The sequence below is a fragment of the Oncorhynchus mykiss genome, chromosome 14 (assembly GCF_013265735.2).
Source record: "Oncorhynchus mykiss isolate Arlee chromosome 14, USDA_OmykA_1.1, whole genome shotgun sequence".
NCBI lineage: Eukaryota > Metazoa > Chordata > Actinopteri > Salmoniformes > Salmonidae > Oncorhynchus > Oncorhynchus mykiss.
This window is the reverse complement of record NC_048578.1, coordinates 10,935,100-10,950,987: the sequence shown is the minus strand read 5'-3', so window position 1 is coordinate 10,950,987 and position 15,888 is coordinate 10,935,100. Positions and strand designations below refer to the sequence as shown.

At 40.8% G+C, this 15,888-nt stretch overlaps 2 protein-coding genes across 4 annotated transcripts; one reads left to right on the top strand and one right to left on the bottom strand.

The window, feature by feature from the left end:
- Window positions 1-5,542: 5,542 nt before the first annotated feature.
- On the top strand, window positions 5,543-10,809 carry LOC110488779 (fos-related antigen 1). Of its 3 annotated transcripts, none has more exons than XM_021561152.2 (5): window positions 5,543-5,711; window positions 6,266-6,565; window positions 7,004-7,261; window positions 9,230-9,337; window positions 9,512-10,809. In XM_021561152.2, the coding sequence occupies exons 2-5, from the start codon at window positions 6,434-6,436 to the stop codon at window positions 10,070-10,072; spliced, it is 1,059 nt and encodes a 352-aa protein (XP_021416827.2). In that variant the 5' UTR covers window positions 5,543-5,711; window positions 6,266-6,433; the 3' UTR covers window positions 10,073-10,809. The 3 variants fall into 3 exon arrangements, with proteins under 3 accessions (XP_021416827.2, XP_036798829.1, XP_021416826.2); XM_036942934.1 differs by lacking the exon at window positions 5,543-5,711 and adding an exon at window positions 6,035-6,173 and having other exon boundaries at window positions 7,007-7,261; XM_021561151.2 differs by lacking the exon at window positions 5,543-5,711 and adding an exon at window positions 6,035-6,173.
- On the bottom strand, window positions 10,575-14,873 carry LOC110488780 (coiled-coil domain-containing protein 85B). Its single transcript, XM_021561155.2, has one exon. The coding sequence runs from the start codon at window positions 13,564-13,566 to the stop codon at window positions 12,964-12,966; it is 603 nt and encodes a 200-aa protein (XP_021416830.1). The 5' UTR covers window positions 13,567-14,873; the 3' UTR covers window positions 10,575-12,963.
- Between the last annotated feature and the right edge of the window lie 1,015 nt (window positions 14,874-15,888).

Below are 15,888 nucleotides of genomic sequence, written 5' to 3'. Positions count from 1 at the left end.
TTGTTACAAAATTTGGGGCCCACAGCCATGCGGCACTGAGCTCTGAAGTCCCCTCGATTGCATCACCTCCATACAGAGTCTCCGACAACATTTTCGGATCAAGTATAAGTTGGCTCTTCCGCATCAGGTTATGAGACTTAGGTTAAGGTTAGAGTTAAGGTCTGGACAATCTGGACCCTTTCTTTCTAAAAATTATCTGCCGAAATTGTTGCAACCCCTGTCACTAGCCTGTTCAAACTCTCTTTTGTGTCGTCTGAGATTCCCAAAGAATGGAAAGCAGCTGCGGTCATCCCCCTCTTCAAAGGGGGGGCACTCTTGACCCAAACTGCTACAGACCTATATCTATCCTACCCTGCCTTTCTAAAGTCTTCGAAAGCCAAGTCAACAAACAGATTACCGACCATTTCGAATCCCACCGCACCTTCTCCGCTATGCAATCTGGTTTCAGAGCTGGTCATGGGTGCACCTCAGCCACGCTCAAGATCCTAAACGATATCTTAACCGCCATCGATAAGAAACAATACTGTGCAGCCATATTCATTGACCTTGCCAAGGCTTTCGACTCTGTCAATCACCACATCCTCATCGGCAGACTCGATAGCCTTGGTTTCTCAAATGATTGCCTCGCCTGGTTCACCAACTACTTCTCTGATAGACTTCAGTGTGTCAAATTGGAGGGCCTGTTGTCTTGTCTGGGCCTCTTGCAGTCTCTATGGGGCTGCCACAGGGTTCAGTTCTTGGGCCGACTCTCTTCTCTGTATACATCAATGATGTCGCTCTTGCTGCTGGTGAGTCTCTGATCCACCTCTACTCAGACAACACCATTCTGTATACTTCTGGCCCTTCTTTGGACACTGTGTTAACAACCCTCCAGACAAGCTTCAATGCCATACAACTCTCCTTCCGTGTCCTCCAATTGCTCTTAAATACAAGTAAAACTAAATGCATGCTCTTCAACCGATCGCTGCCTGCACCTGCCCGCCCGTCCAGCATCACTACTCTGGACGGTTCTGACTTAGTATATGTGGACAAATACAAATACCTAGGTGTCTGTTAGACTGTAAACTCTCCTTCCAGACTCACATCAAACAACTCCAATCCAAAGTTAAATCTAGAATTGGTTTCCTATTTCGCAATAAAGCATCCTTCACTCATGCTGCCAAACATACCCTCGTAAAACTGACCACCCTTCCGATCCTCGACTTGGGCGATGTCATTTACAAAATAGCCTCCAATACCCTACTCAATAAATTGGATGCAGTCTATCACAGTGCCATCCATTTTGTCACCAAAGCCCCATATACTACCCACCACTGCGACCTGTAGTCTCTCGTTGGCTGGCCCTCGCTTCATACTCGTCGCCAAACCCACTGGCTTCAGGTCATCTACAAGACCCTGCTGGTCACCATAGCAGCACCCACCTGTAGCATGCGCTCCAGCAGGTATATCTCTCTGGTCACCTCCAAAACCAATTCTTCCTTTGGCCGCCTCTCCTTCCAGTTCTATGCTGCCAATGAGTAGAACGAACTACAAAAATCTCTGAAACTGGAAACACTTATCTCCCTCACTAGCTTTAAGCCCCAGCTGTCAGAGCAGCTCACAGATTACTGCACCTGTACATAGCCCATCTATAATTTAGCCCAAACAACTAACTCTTCCCCTACTGTATTTATTTATTTATTTTCCTCCTTTGCATCCCATTATTTTTATTTCTGCTTTGCACATTCTTCCACTGCAAATCTACCATTCCAGTGTTTTACTTGCTATATTGTATTTACTTCGCCATTATGGCCTTTTTTTTTGCCTTTACCTCCCTTATCTCACATCATATATAGACCTATTTGTCTACTGTATTATTGACTGTACGTTTGTTTTACTCCATATGTAACTCTGTATTGTTGTATGTGTCGAACTGCTTTGCTTTATCTTGGCCAGGTCACAATTGTAAATGAGAACTTATTCTCAACTTGCCTACCTGGTTAAATAAAGGTGAAATAAAAATAATAATAAAATAAAAGGTACGCTAAATTGCTCTCCTGACGTGCTACCAAAAATAACTTCCGGTCGAAGCTGTACTCACTCTCGTCACAACCATAAAGATGGTTGTTACCACAGCCACAAAGTCAAAATGGTCTATATCTTAAAATGTAAGGTTAGGTATAAAGGTTAGGCATTTAAGGTTAGGCATAAAGTTAGCAGTGTAAGAAGATCAAATGTAGAAATTGGCGGGGTTTAGCCATATTTATGACTTTGTGGCTGTGGTCATTTATGACGACCAATAAAGATTCAGCCTGTGCACTGATTGGTTTTCCGGGATATCTGTTGTGGTGAATCAGGAAACGTGCATTATCATCAGCTCCTTCAACCTTGGCCGGTGTAAAAAGGATTGCTGTAGAGTCTTTACCATGTCAAACATTTAGAATATTATGACATGAATACACATGTATTCTAAATCTAATTTTATTGGTCACATACACATATTTAGCAGATGTTATTGCGGGTGTAGCGAAATGCTTCTGTTCCTTGCTCCAACAGTGCAGTAATATCTAACAATTCACAACAATACACACAAATCTAAAAGTAAATATTGGAATTAGGATGAGCAATGTCGGCGTGGCATTGACTGGTCACTTTAATAATGGAACACTAGTCTCTTGAATAATGTTTACATACTGCTTTACTCATTTCATATGTGTATACTGTATTCTATTCTACTGTATTTTAGTGTGTATGATGTGTATATATGCTATAGAGAGCCACATAGACTGCGTTACCACAGACAACTCAATTCTGACCCTTTTTCCACTAAGTAATTGGTACTTTTTACATCAAGATCTTTTTCAGAGCTGATCTGACTGGACCAATTAGTGAAAAAAAGATCTGAATAGGCTCTATATAGCACAAGCCTGCCAAACCCTCTTCCTGAGATCTACTGCCCTGTGGGTTTTCAGTCCAACCCTAATTTAGCGTATCTGCTTCAGCTAGTTAAGGTCTTTTTGAGAAACTAATTAGTAGAATCAGGTGTGTTAAACTAGGGTTGGACTGAAAACCCACAGGACCGTAGATCTCCAGAAAGGGGGTTGGGCAGTCCTGGTAGCATATACAGCCATATAGATATTTATATAACTATGGCCAAGATCAAGCTAAATCAGCTACCTCCTGAGCGTCTATGGTACTAGCAGTATCCTATCTCCTTGAAGAGGTGGATTGTCATCTAGAGCTTGGACACAGAAACAATTTATGCTCAAAGAATGCACTCAAACTACACATTTATCAAGAATTGTAGGCAGCTTGTGCCAAAAGTCAAAACTGTTGAACAGAGGAACATTACTTCAGCTTGACCCTGCTTGCTTCAATTAGTTGGCTATTTTCTGCTTCTATGCGTATCTGTCACCTAAGAAATGTAACAAATATATATAACAAAAACCCGTTCTAAACACAGTGTTGATTTACATAAAACCAAATTACAGTGCACTATTCCTCTGGCTAACTTTAGTTTTATAGAAGGTAGCCCATGTTGTCTTCTGAAAGAAACAGTGACTCATGGTGACTAATTAAATACACTTGGTAATTGTGAAGGTTATTACTTCTAATCTGATACATAATCAAATGAACAACATATCAACAAAACATTATTTATCAAAGATACACAAAAAGACAGGGAAATTACTCATCCATATTAGATGTTAGTGTATATGGTAGGAGATTGCATGTGTGTGTGTGTGTGTGTGTGTGTGTGTGTGTGTGTGTGTGTGTGTTATGGGGGATTGGATGAGTATGTGATGTGACATATGAAAAAAACATGAAGACTTAGAAAATGCATCTGGGTGTTGTAATGTGCATGGTTGTACGGTGTGTACCACTGTAGCTACCTCTGCATGTATATGTAGTCTACGTCTATGATGCATCAATGATGCACGTCTGAGTCAATTGGTGTGGAAAAAAATCCCGGGCTGGTCAGCATGTTGTGGCATGTCATATAGAGACAGAAACGGTGTGTCATCATGGCATTCCAGAGGCATTAAGTCATCTTCACCTTCCCCTATATTTTCATTTAACATGATGTGTCATTCATATAGTATGCCACAGAGAGAGAAGTGCACGTGTCTCCCCACAAAAAGAAATAATACAGGCAAAGTAAACCTGAAAATAAGGAAGTGAAAGTAATATTAGGTCACTGTGATGCATAAGACAAAAATGTGATGCTTTATAAATCTGTCGCTCTGCCCCTGAACAAGACAGTTAACCCACTGTTGCTAGGCCTTCATTGTAAATAAGAATTTGTTCTTAACTGACTTGCCTAGGTGAAGGTTAAATAAAATTAAATAAATAAAATGTTTTATACATCTTTCACTTTCACGCATTGTGATGTTGGTGAGTGCCAAAAACAACAGTAAGAGCAAAATGGCTCAAATGATAAAGATGATAAAACAGTGATGATTCACTGTATCTTCAATACATATCAATTATCAATATCAATCATAATGCATGCTGCTAAGTTGTAGCCTTATTCTATATCCTAAGAGACAAGCTGGTATAAATTGCAACTGAATCATACAGTAGGCTATGTATTGGCTTTGATAATACTCGGTAGTTATTCACAAAAGATGAGTCAACCATGGCGGGAACTCAACCACAATCGAGCCATAAGGGAGAGCAGGGACTTTAGCGGTTCAGTGATATCGCCACTACTAGAGATATGGTGGCAGTCGCTGCACATTTAGGATTTAAGAAGCGTTTGACAGTAGACTACATAGAAAACAGGAAGTTACTGACACTGCCAAAGACAGTTGAAACAGATGGAGAAATAATTCACATTTTGCGTTCACACTGGCAAACCAAATTCGGATATTTTTGCCATAAATTGGTATTTTTACCAATCACATCACATATTTTTCAGAGCTGATCTGATTGGTCAAAAGACCAATTAGTGAAAACACCAGTCTAAACGCAGCCAAAGTGCCATTCCGCTGACTGACCTCCTTCAGGCAGTCTTCCCTAGATTTATGTGTTCAAGAAAAAGAAAGTGGATGCAAGGTATGGGGCAGAGAGCGTGCTTTCCGCTCCTGTTATGGGTTAGCTGACAATAACACCAAAACAATACACACGCTTCAATTGGACAGATGTCCGTGAGTTGTTGTGATTCTGGATGGCCAGATAGCTACCAACAATGACAAGAAACTGCCATGTGGGGATTGGGAATCGTACGTGAGTCATTTAAACTAGTTTAAGCTTGTTCTTGATAACGTTTTGATTTGGTGTTTTGACTGATTGAATGTCTGCTAAAACTCGCAAGCTAGCTAACCAACAACTAACAATGTATTTGAGACAAGTGGTCATTGTGCAAACGTCTTTTCATGTTTTCAATAAACATTGGAGATCAAATATATAGTTTACATGTTGTCACAAATCTAAGCCAACCCCATTTGTTTTGCCCCATAGTTTTGTAGATTCGGGAGCTGAAGAAATTCATATTTGCCCCTAAGACCCTCACGAACTTTTACAGGTGCACAGTTTAGAGCGTCCTGTCCATAGGACGGCAACTGCACCGACCGCAACCGCAGGGCTCTCCAGAGGGTGGCGCGGTCTGCCCAACGCATCACCGGGGGACTCATACAGCACCCGATGTCACAGGAAGGCGAAAAATATCATGAAGGACATCAACCAACCGAGCCACGGCCTGTTCACCCCTCTATCATCCAGAAGGCGAGGTCAGTACATGTGCGTGAAAGCTGGGACCGAGACTGAAAAACAGCTTCTACTGTATTGTAGTCAATGCCACTAAGACATTGCTCATTCTAATATTTAAATATTTCTTAATCCCATTCTTTTACTTTTAGATTTGTGTGTATTGTTGTAAATTGTTAGATACTACTGCACTTTTGGAGCTAGGAACACAAGCCTTTCGCTACATCTGCTAAATACGTATATGTGACCAATACAATTTGATTTAAACAACCAAACTGGCAATGAGGATTCCCGGGAACACTTGCTGGAGGAAACTCACCATATATGGCCAAAAACGTCATTCGCACGTGGTCAGTTACACACCGAAAACTAGACAACACCATTTCCAGTAATTTGGGAGGGGCGTGGAAAAACTATAGTATTGGTTTAGACGTTTATAATTCTACGATCACTCTATACTTTTCAGTCCAACTGGAATGATCCATGTAAGTAAGGAGTAATTTTACATTTATTTGAGAGAATTTAGTCATACACAAGAACAAGCTTTTCATTAGAAGTTTCCTTCTTCCCCTTTCAGGATACATATTTTCAGATCCTACCAACTTCCCGCAACAAGGAGGGTTTCCCCAACGTTTGAAAAGTGAACGTGACACTACTCGAACGCATCGTTCACTTCACCGCTTGCTATTCATAAAACTCCTCTGGATTACTTTGCATTCATCGGGATAGCAGTTTACAATCAAAGATGTACCGGAACTTTGGGGACATGGGCCGCGGAGGCAGCTCTACGTACCCCAACAGCGACTCTGGGTCCCCACACACCGGATCGAGCGCAGTATCCCAGGACACCAGCACCTCAACCACTCAACAACATCAGGTAGGTGGCACAAATATGGGCTATGTTGATAAACTTTAATAAGAGCAATACATTCAAATAATGTTTGTTTAAAGTTTTCCCCCAATAATTATATTGCTTAATAGTATTAATTGCAGAATATATTAATAATAGAGTAGTAATGGAATAATAATGACATAAGAAATGTAGTAGGCAACGTATTATAGCCATGGTGTAAATCTGATTACCATTGTCTGATTGTGGGTTTATGTTGACTTGAGACACGTGATGGATGTATTTAACCATTCATTTTGAGTCTATCAAAATTGTTGCCTTCATGTCCTGATACATGCATATGTCCATGTCAAATATCTGGTTCAAAATAATAGTTTTGCTTTAAATCCTTCTGCTTGTCAATCTCATTACGCTAATCTCGCTCTCTTTTGCTCTCATTCTTTTTGTTGCTCTTGCTCTCCTCAGAAGTTCACTGTGGCAGGAGGCAGTCAGTTTATTCCCAGTCTCAACGACATCACTTCCAACCAAGACCTCCAGTGGTTGGTCCAGCCCTCCCTCATCGGTCCAGCTGGCCCCTCGCGGCCTCCACGTCCTCCTTACCCACCTGTAGCAGGAATGAGGTCCTTCAACCCCTCACCTTCCCAACCACACCTTTACAGACCAGGGGTCATAAGGGCCGCGGCAAGTTCTGGAAGCACGACCAGACGCAGGAACGATGACTATGTAAGAATATGTTTTGTCTTTAGCCAGCAGAGTGTGAAACTCTTATTTCAAAAGGTAGGTAGGTATTGTGCCAGAATGTCGGTGGATATTTGACCATAAATGTAGATGAATCGTAAGGTCACTTATCACAACATGCATTTTGAAGAGGTATAGTTTAGTAAGCCATAGTGCTGAGTGATTAGTACCTTTTGAAGTCGGTTTGGTTTCAGTTCGATTTATTTAAAAAATCTCATGGTTTTTGTGTGGGCTGAATGCTTTAACACTGAATAAACCAGTTAATAAAAGTCCCATGATGGTTGTGACTTATCACTTATTAATCATCATTTATTCACATAACTTTACTTTAATATACTTTAATAAAATATTTGTTTTATTTGATGACTTAATTATTTCATTCTGAGTCATCATCTCTGTAGAACTTTGCTGCCTATGCTGTCTGACAAAATCACTATTTTAATAATTTTTCAAAATAAATAAGGCATACTTTGACTGCTGAATACCAACTATCAATCACTTAGATCAGGGTTTCCCAAACTCGGGCCCTGACTTAGATCATGTATTTTCAAGCTCGCAAAGCAACTGCTTTCTAGCCCTCTCGATCGGGCATTCTCTCTTCTCTGTCTCCATGTCTGCTCCGCTCAGACCAGACAAGTTTAAGCAGGAGCACAATGGATTATGGTCATTGTAGTTAATTACAATATTTTCTGAGCTAAACTGTAGAATATTGGCCTGGTGGAAACTACACCTCCCTACTACACCAGACAGTTCAGGCTTCATCTGATTTATCTCTACAGGGAAAAACAAAATGGAAATCAAATAATTGAACTGACTTCTGTCAATTAGTTCTTTAAAAAAACAATAGACATTTCGGTTAATCGCTCTGCACTAGTAGACCCTTTTCCGTGTAGTTGTCTTATTAATAATGCTACACTGGACACAGAGAGGCTTAGAATTCCAGTGCTTCGTTGGGACTGAGAGGGGCATGGAAAAGGGCAACTAAGGACTTCACAGAGGTGTAGAGACGGATGGCTGAGTCGGTGTCAGTAGTGAGTAATATCCTGTAGTGTCGGTGACTGACTTATACTTCTGATATGGCAGTGAGACATTACCACACACCCATTCTGTCTGATAGGAGGAAAACTAAATTACAGAAACAAATATTTCTGAGAGCTCTCTTTTGAATGGGCTAGATTTTTTGGGGGTGAACATTTGGAAATTCCAGATGATGCAGAGGTTGACCACATCTGTTTCGGTTGACACCTAGGCCTATGTACTTTGGAACAGCTATGTACACTGACCTGCTTTATAATCGTTTGAGATACGCCGCTCATTTGACGTTAGTGACTTATTAGGCTAAGTGCTAGAAAATGACAGCTTTTATCAGCCTGTTTTTGATTTTGAGAGAAAATATATCTGACGTGCGGGTTCACGAAATGTAAGACGGCAACACATCAAGTAATTATCAAATTGCTTAACTACTATTAGTAGTGCGTTTTTGTTTTCCTTGAGGGTATATGCTTTTTATACCCGTTGGCTATCAGTTACACTTCCAGAATGTGTGATTGATTGAGCTTGATGGGATGGGAAATGGGCTATCGTGTGACTCAGCGGGGCAAGTCATATGACTCATACCGGAGTCACAACGGGGGTCTGAGTGAATCATCATAATACAGGGGCGGGAAAAATTGGATGAAAAGAAACAAATAACTGGACAAAATGTTAAATTAAATTGGAGGAAGGGCGTGACAAAAGTCTCAGATGTTACAAAATGACGTTGTGAAAGTTTGAATGTAGTGACTCAGTTTATACACAAGGTGGTAGTATTTCACAACACATTTTAGTAATCTGCTGTTTAGTGCAGTCCCCTTCAATTGCGTTGAGCTAGATGTCTTTCAAGTTGTAGTACATTTTTGTCAAACTTATTGGTACTTTTTTTCGTAGTCATCAAATGTCTTTCTCTCACTTTAGTTGTCCCCAGAGGAGTTGGCAAGACGCAGAATAAGGAGGGAGCGAAACAAACAGGCAGCTGCCAAGTGTCGTAACCGCCGACGTGAGCTGACAGACACGCTGCAAAGTGTAAGTTTAATTTGAGGCTTATTAACATACTTTTTAACGTTTTGTAAATCATATCACCTGTTTATAAGACACTCACATTTAATGTTTTAACTACTGGGTTTTTGTGCCAATTGAAAAAATAAATAGATTGACAATACAACCCTAACCTTTTCTCTTTCGTTTTCCCTTTCTTAGGAGACAGACGAGTTGGAAGTTAAAAAGTCCCATCTGCAGAAGGAGATTGCTCAACTACAGAAGGAGAAAGAAAAGCTAGAGTTGGTCATAGAGGCCCACCGTCCCATTTGCAAGATCCAGGACTCTGACTTGGATTCTGACCCGAGCTCAGGGCTTCCCACATTAGGAATTAAAATCGAGCCTGAGGACCTACCACGGTCCTCAGTAAAGAGCCAATCAAAGATTAAGAAGCCCAAACCCCAAATTATTATCCCTGCTCGTCCTGTGACATCCTTTACCGTCCCCATAGAATCTGAGTCCCTTCACACCCCAATTCTTATTTCTACTCCATCTCTTACTCCTTTCATGGCTAGTCTGGTCTTCAGTTATCCCAATGGCTCTCTAGACTCCAGTTCCACTAGTTCATCCCAGGCTCTACCGCCTCTGCCATCTTCCTCTCAACAGGATGTGGCCCAGCAGTCTCGAAACCCCCAGCCCTGTAGTATTGCCCATCGCCGTAGCAGCAGCAGTGGGGACCAATCAGATCACTCCCTAAACTCCCCTACCATCTTCACACTGTGATTTAATGGGCTTCCATGTTGGAAAAGACTGAGTGACAACACTGGCGGTTATGAAGATGACGACGATTATGACAACGACATGGGTGCCATACAAAAGCTAACACACAAGCTGACACTCGCAAAGCATTATGGTGACGCAAACGACTCATATTTAAAGGATTGTGTTGTTACACTATTTTTTTGTTTTCCCTGATGCATTTAACATCTGACTAACTATATGTGTTATGCTCAAAACCCAAGAGGTAGAATTGTGCAAATGTTCAAACAAAAATGCATCAACTTTGTGCACTTTGTCAATAATGGTGATATTTCTGCATTTGAAATGTAGGAACCACATCAATTTACTGAAGCCTTACATGTTCTGTATGAACACTGGCCTTTATTACCTGTAACAACATGGTAATAAACACGTTGGTTTTGTTTTAGGATAATCATACATGTGTGCCAAGTTGTAATCTTTCTCATAATGTGCTATCTTTATATAAAAAAATGTATACATATTGTAGTTTAATACAATATAATTTATTTCATTTATGCAAAACCGCATTATTCTGGGAACATTTAAGACAACTAAGGCAGGACCATGGGAGTAAATATAGAATATATATAGACATGTATTTGAGCGTGTAGTGTATATTTTTGATAATGTGTTCTCTTTTGACTGTGGGTTTATAGTGGGCAGTGCCTTCATTTTGATGCGATCTTACAAAGCAGTGCAATAAAAGAGACTATAAAGACAAGGCTACGGATGTTGATTTGGTGGTGATCAAGTATGTTTGATAATATACCGATGCAAATATCACATTGTCAAGTCCAAGCAAATTCTATGCTTTAAAATAGTACAAAAGGGTTAAAGAATATTCCTTAGTGTTAAACCAATTAGTTAGTAGTTCCATTTTGAATAGATCCTGCTTGATGCTGCTGCCTAGCAACCTTACAGAAGGGGGTAATGGATGCTGGGGAGGAAAGGGAGTGGCAAACTGGCCATTCCTCTATGGTTGTCCTTGTAAAAGGCAAAGAACTGGATCACTGGCAGATACAAACAGATGAAAAGAACACATTAACATTTCAGATGTGCCGAGTATGAAAGATAACGAGCGAGAAGAAAATGAGGTCACAATGAGACATCTTGGTTTGATTGAATGGGAAAGCATGTTTACAGTAAGAGGGAGTCCAGGAAAGTAGAGGAGTAGATCATAATGAGTCTAGTAAATGGAGAACTGTTTACCATGACCCTGATTCCTGAACACAGAGTTCTCTTGTTACTGTAGTTCTCGCAAATGAAGTGAGTCACTCACTCACACGGGGCCCAGAGAGCATATGATAAGTATAGGGGTTAGAAGAGAGAGTGCCTATGTGTGTTCCTCGCTGTCAAAGGAGCTCTCTGTGTTTCACTAAGTTGATGAAAGTGTTACTGTCCACTCCAGATCTCCTTGCTGTGCAAACAGGTCCAACAATAAACCTGATGAATATCCACAATGTCAGGCTGTATGACATGGACAGGAACATCAATCAACTGCAGTCTGGGACAAACAGATCGCGAGATCAATCAATCACTCACGTTACACCATGTAAAATGGCCTTCCTGCACACACAAAGGTCATAACACGATTGAGTGTCTCAGCCAGTGTATTTAAAGGTCTTCAATGCACTACGAGCAGCCCACCAATTAAAGCCCAAAAAGCAAATCTTATCCAATCCAGGAGCATGTTCTATATGCACAAAACAGAAATGTGTATTCATTAATGAAGTAATACTGATAGGTCAAGTTAATGAAGACAATGAGAGAGTAGCTCTACAGAATTACCACAAAACATGAGTTATATTGGGATCCTGACTACTGGCAACTGAAACAGAAAATGTGAAGCAGTTCTAATAAGCATAACAATAATAAAGAGACTAGTCGCCAGCATCTATAAATCCATCATCTCGTAAACTCCAGTCTAGACCTACCAGTTTGATACAAAAGTGGCTGGTTGAGAACTGCCTGGGCAGTTCAGTTCTGAGTTGAGTTGAGTTCATAGGTGCAGGTGTAAGACACAAATCAGCGGTGCCATGTTTAGTGTATTGTACAGCCTAAATTACTGTAGCACACTATGTCTCTCGTGCAATTTCAGTGTAAAACTGAAGGGCTGCCAAGACAGGGCTGATAATACACAATTTCATTGTTAGTTTGTGTTTTCATACACACAGCACTCCAATCCTGACCCGAGGGACTGAATGCATCATCTACATGATTTAAATGTTATTTAAAGGTCTCTCACAAAAAAAAACTCATCCTTCAAAATTTTAAATGGTTTTGGATATCATGTACTAGTATGGCTCAAATCTGTGTTGAGATATGAATCTACAGGGATCCATGGTAGCTTTGTCCAGTGCAATACGGTGAAAAGTAGTCCACTGCCAGGACAGTCCAGTGCATGAGATAACATCCTAACTCAACCTCCTTCCAACAACACCTTCTAATGTTAACCATATACAGTCTCAATCACTGAAAAGAGGAAAACCTCTGACAAGATTGGTCAAAAAAATAAATACAAATTGAGAAATGATAATTCCAAAAAATCTTGATCTTTAGTGTCTAATGTCTCTGTAGGGCTGTCATCTGTCCAGGAAAAAGCATTTTTATTTTCTCTTCAGGATTCTTTTTCAAGTTTTCGTTAGGACAGCAGCAGGTGCTGAAGGCACACCTGACTGGCTGCCATTTTGGAGATGTTGCTGTATTTCGTGTAATATGCTATCTTCTTAAAAGAATCCCAACAAAGTTTGTGTTCTAGCAATGAATGCTGTAAACAATTATATTCCTACAATGTCAACATATTTCCTCGACCCATATTTCGCTGTATCGTGCTTTTTCACTAATCAGTGAAAGTATCCAGCTCTGTTCCATCTTCAGTCATCAGGTGAGCAAACCAGGTGGAGCTGGTCCGGACTACCAACGCTCCCAGTGCTTGAACTTCCATCCCCGAGGTCTCGGGACACCATGCACGGCAGGTTGAGCTCAGTGGATCCACCGGGACTGGAGTCACTCCTGCTAACACACTCCTCCTCCAGGACCAGACAGAGCTCTTTCAGGTCCAGATTCTCCTTCACTAATCCGTCTTGCATGCGCTCTAGGTCGGACAGTTTTTTCAAGTAGCCGCCCAGATCCTCACGCATCACTTTGGCTGCGTGGTGACCGAACAGCTGCCATTCCCGGGCCAGTTTATTCACCTTTAGTCGGTCATCGTCAAGAAAACAGCACAAGTCGCGCAGTTCTGTGTTTTCTTCCTGGAGACGCTGGTTGATGGTTTTCAGCTCCCTGATCTCAAGCAGGTGGCCTTGTAATTGTTTGTTGACTTCTTTTATCAGCCGTCCACGCTGGATAAGAGCAGAGATCTTTTCAGACTCCTCTTTACGCAGTCGCCTCACCAGTTCTTCTTTAGAGCAGGCGAGTAAATCCTCGTCAGACATCTTTGACAACTCTCTGTTGTAAATCTCACTGTCACTCCCCATATTGTTTTAACTGATTGTAATACAATAACCTGAGAAAAAAATGACTTTCCTGATTACAGGCAGTTGAGGGTAAAATAACTGTAGCCTTTAATTCCTGGGATGCTCTGCAATGGGGCATGAAAAGCAAGCTTTTTAGTCTGCCCTGAATTGTGACTATCAACTGTCTCTTTCCCACCGTTGAAACAAATGTAGGCCAACAGCAATTCTTGGCTTTGCCTATGGATAATGGGAACAGTGCACATGTTTCACATGATCAAATTGACGTTTTTCTATGAGCTATAAAATGCTCTGAACAAGGTCGCTATTGCTATAACAAAACCAAGCAACAATGGCAATATTTGTTCTATCAAATGTCAATCAATCACTCTCAAATCTCACATGATAATCTGTGATTAGAGGCCTTTATGAAACAAGTATGCATTACTGTCTGTCTTGTTTCCCCTTTCTTTTCCTTGGTTACCGTCGGCAGGGTGAGGTTTTCATGCTGCTTCAATCCGTTATTTCGTTTTTATTGTAGCTGGCTCGTAATCCTATATCGCAAAACCTTGGACAAAGATATGACAATGTTCTTTCACTGAGATCTTCACGTCTTTTCAGAAAATACCTGCTGCAGAGCATCTGCGTTCGTTGTCCGAGTAAATGTTGTATTCCCTCTGTTTGAAGGATTTGTTCATGGCATAACATTCATTCCTTTTGATTATGAACCTATGAGAGGCAGTCATTTGAAATTCACCATAGAAAAACAATCAAACCATAAGGCTTTGAAGTCACTCAAAAAATATGAATCCAGACTCATGCTTGTCCTATTGCGTGGTGTGTGGAGGATAACAATGTCCGCCTTCTTCACTGTCACTTATCAAACGGATGTCTCCTCTCTCTCAAACTCGGTTTTTCTCTCCACTCTGTGAATTTCAGAAAATGACGCCCATTTAAAAATAATGGGATTGTGCTTTTTACTCGCCCCTCACATAAAAAGTAATAGAAGTGTCAAATCATCATCCACAGGCGAGGCTTATCAAAACAACACGGATAAACACAATAAAAATGTACGAAATCGATACAGACCACTTCTTTGGAAGATATGCTCGGCTTAACATTGAAGATAAAAATATACAGTACATTGAAGTAAAAAAAAACGCTGACTATTATCCTACAGTATGTCGTTATGCGCATTCAAATCTGGTTGTCTGATTGCGGTTGTGAAGGAGGCGCTGTAGGAATGTCCCCCTGCTGAAGCCGTCTCCCCCTCTCCCTTTCCGTTTGGTTTTCCTTTACGGTAAAATAATAGCTTACGTATTGTGTCCAGTGGAAAGAAATGACATCACACATGCAATTTGAGTGCATGTGTTTATAGGCATACTCATTTTTTGTGTTCACATTTGTGTTCAAATCTATGTATAGACCTAATCTATAAAATACACACAAAAAATAGGCTATATATCATAGTATCTTTTTAGTCTATCGTTTTTTTAATATAATTTTTTTAATATATTTTTTAAAGACTTCCTGCACTCTGCACCCACACACACACACACCACACACCACACACACACACACAGCAGAATATGACACAAAGGTATCAGCATCACACTTTGACGCATAACAAGAAGTGTAGCACAGTTATAGTGTACACAGTTTCAGATACACAGACAGAAAGTGTGACAAATGGCTTTTCTATGGTTTAAGCTGCGGCATTCGGCTCTATCCTTCCGCCCTCCACTTCCTACTCTATTGTTTCAGTGAGGCCTTAACAATATAGGGTGTTAGCCAGGACTGGGGTTCGCTTGGGACAGAATCAGGGCACTGTGAGGTTAGCTAACAGAAGGGCTGGAACTGAGAGAGGGAGGGGGTTGGCTGGTTTGCAGTGAGTGGTGTAAAACAAAAAGACAGTTGACTATGTAGTTTTTCTCTTTTGTAATTTTGAAAGGACACAGACAGATAAAGCAAAAGGAGGATGGGAGGGGTGAGGAGAGGGATTTGGTGAGATTTAGTCAGATTAATCTCTGTGGGGGAAGTGCACACACACACCACAATTCCTCATGGTATCTTTCTACTCTTTACTATTTTATGTGTGTTTATTATTGGAAAATAACAGTTCTGATTTTCCTTTTTAAATAATTTGATTGAGTAATGCGGCGTTCCTAACCAATTGGGAAGTGGGAATTTACCACCATCGAATTACATGGAAGACTCTAAATGGATAAAACCCATTTTGGCATGGACATTGCCATTGAGGGCTACCACCATTTTAAAGTAGTCAACTGAGTGCGCCGTCCTATGGGTGAAGGAAGGATTTACATGATTCCATCCGGGTCATCAGGA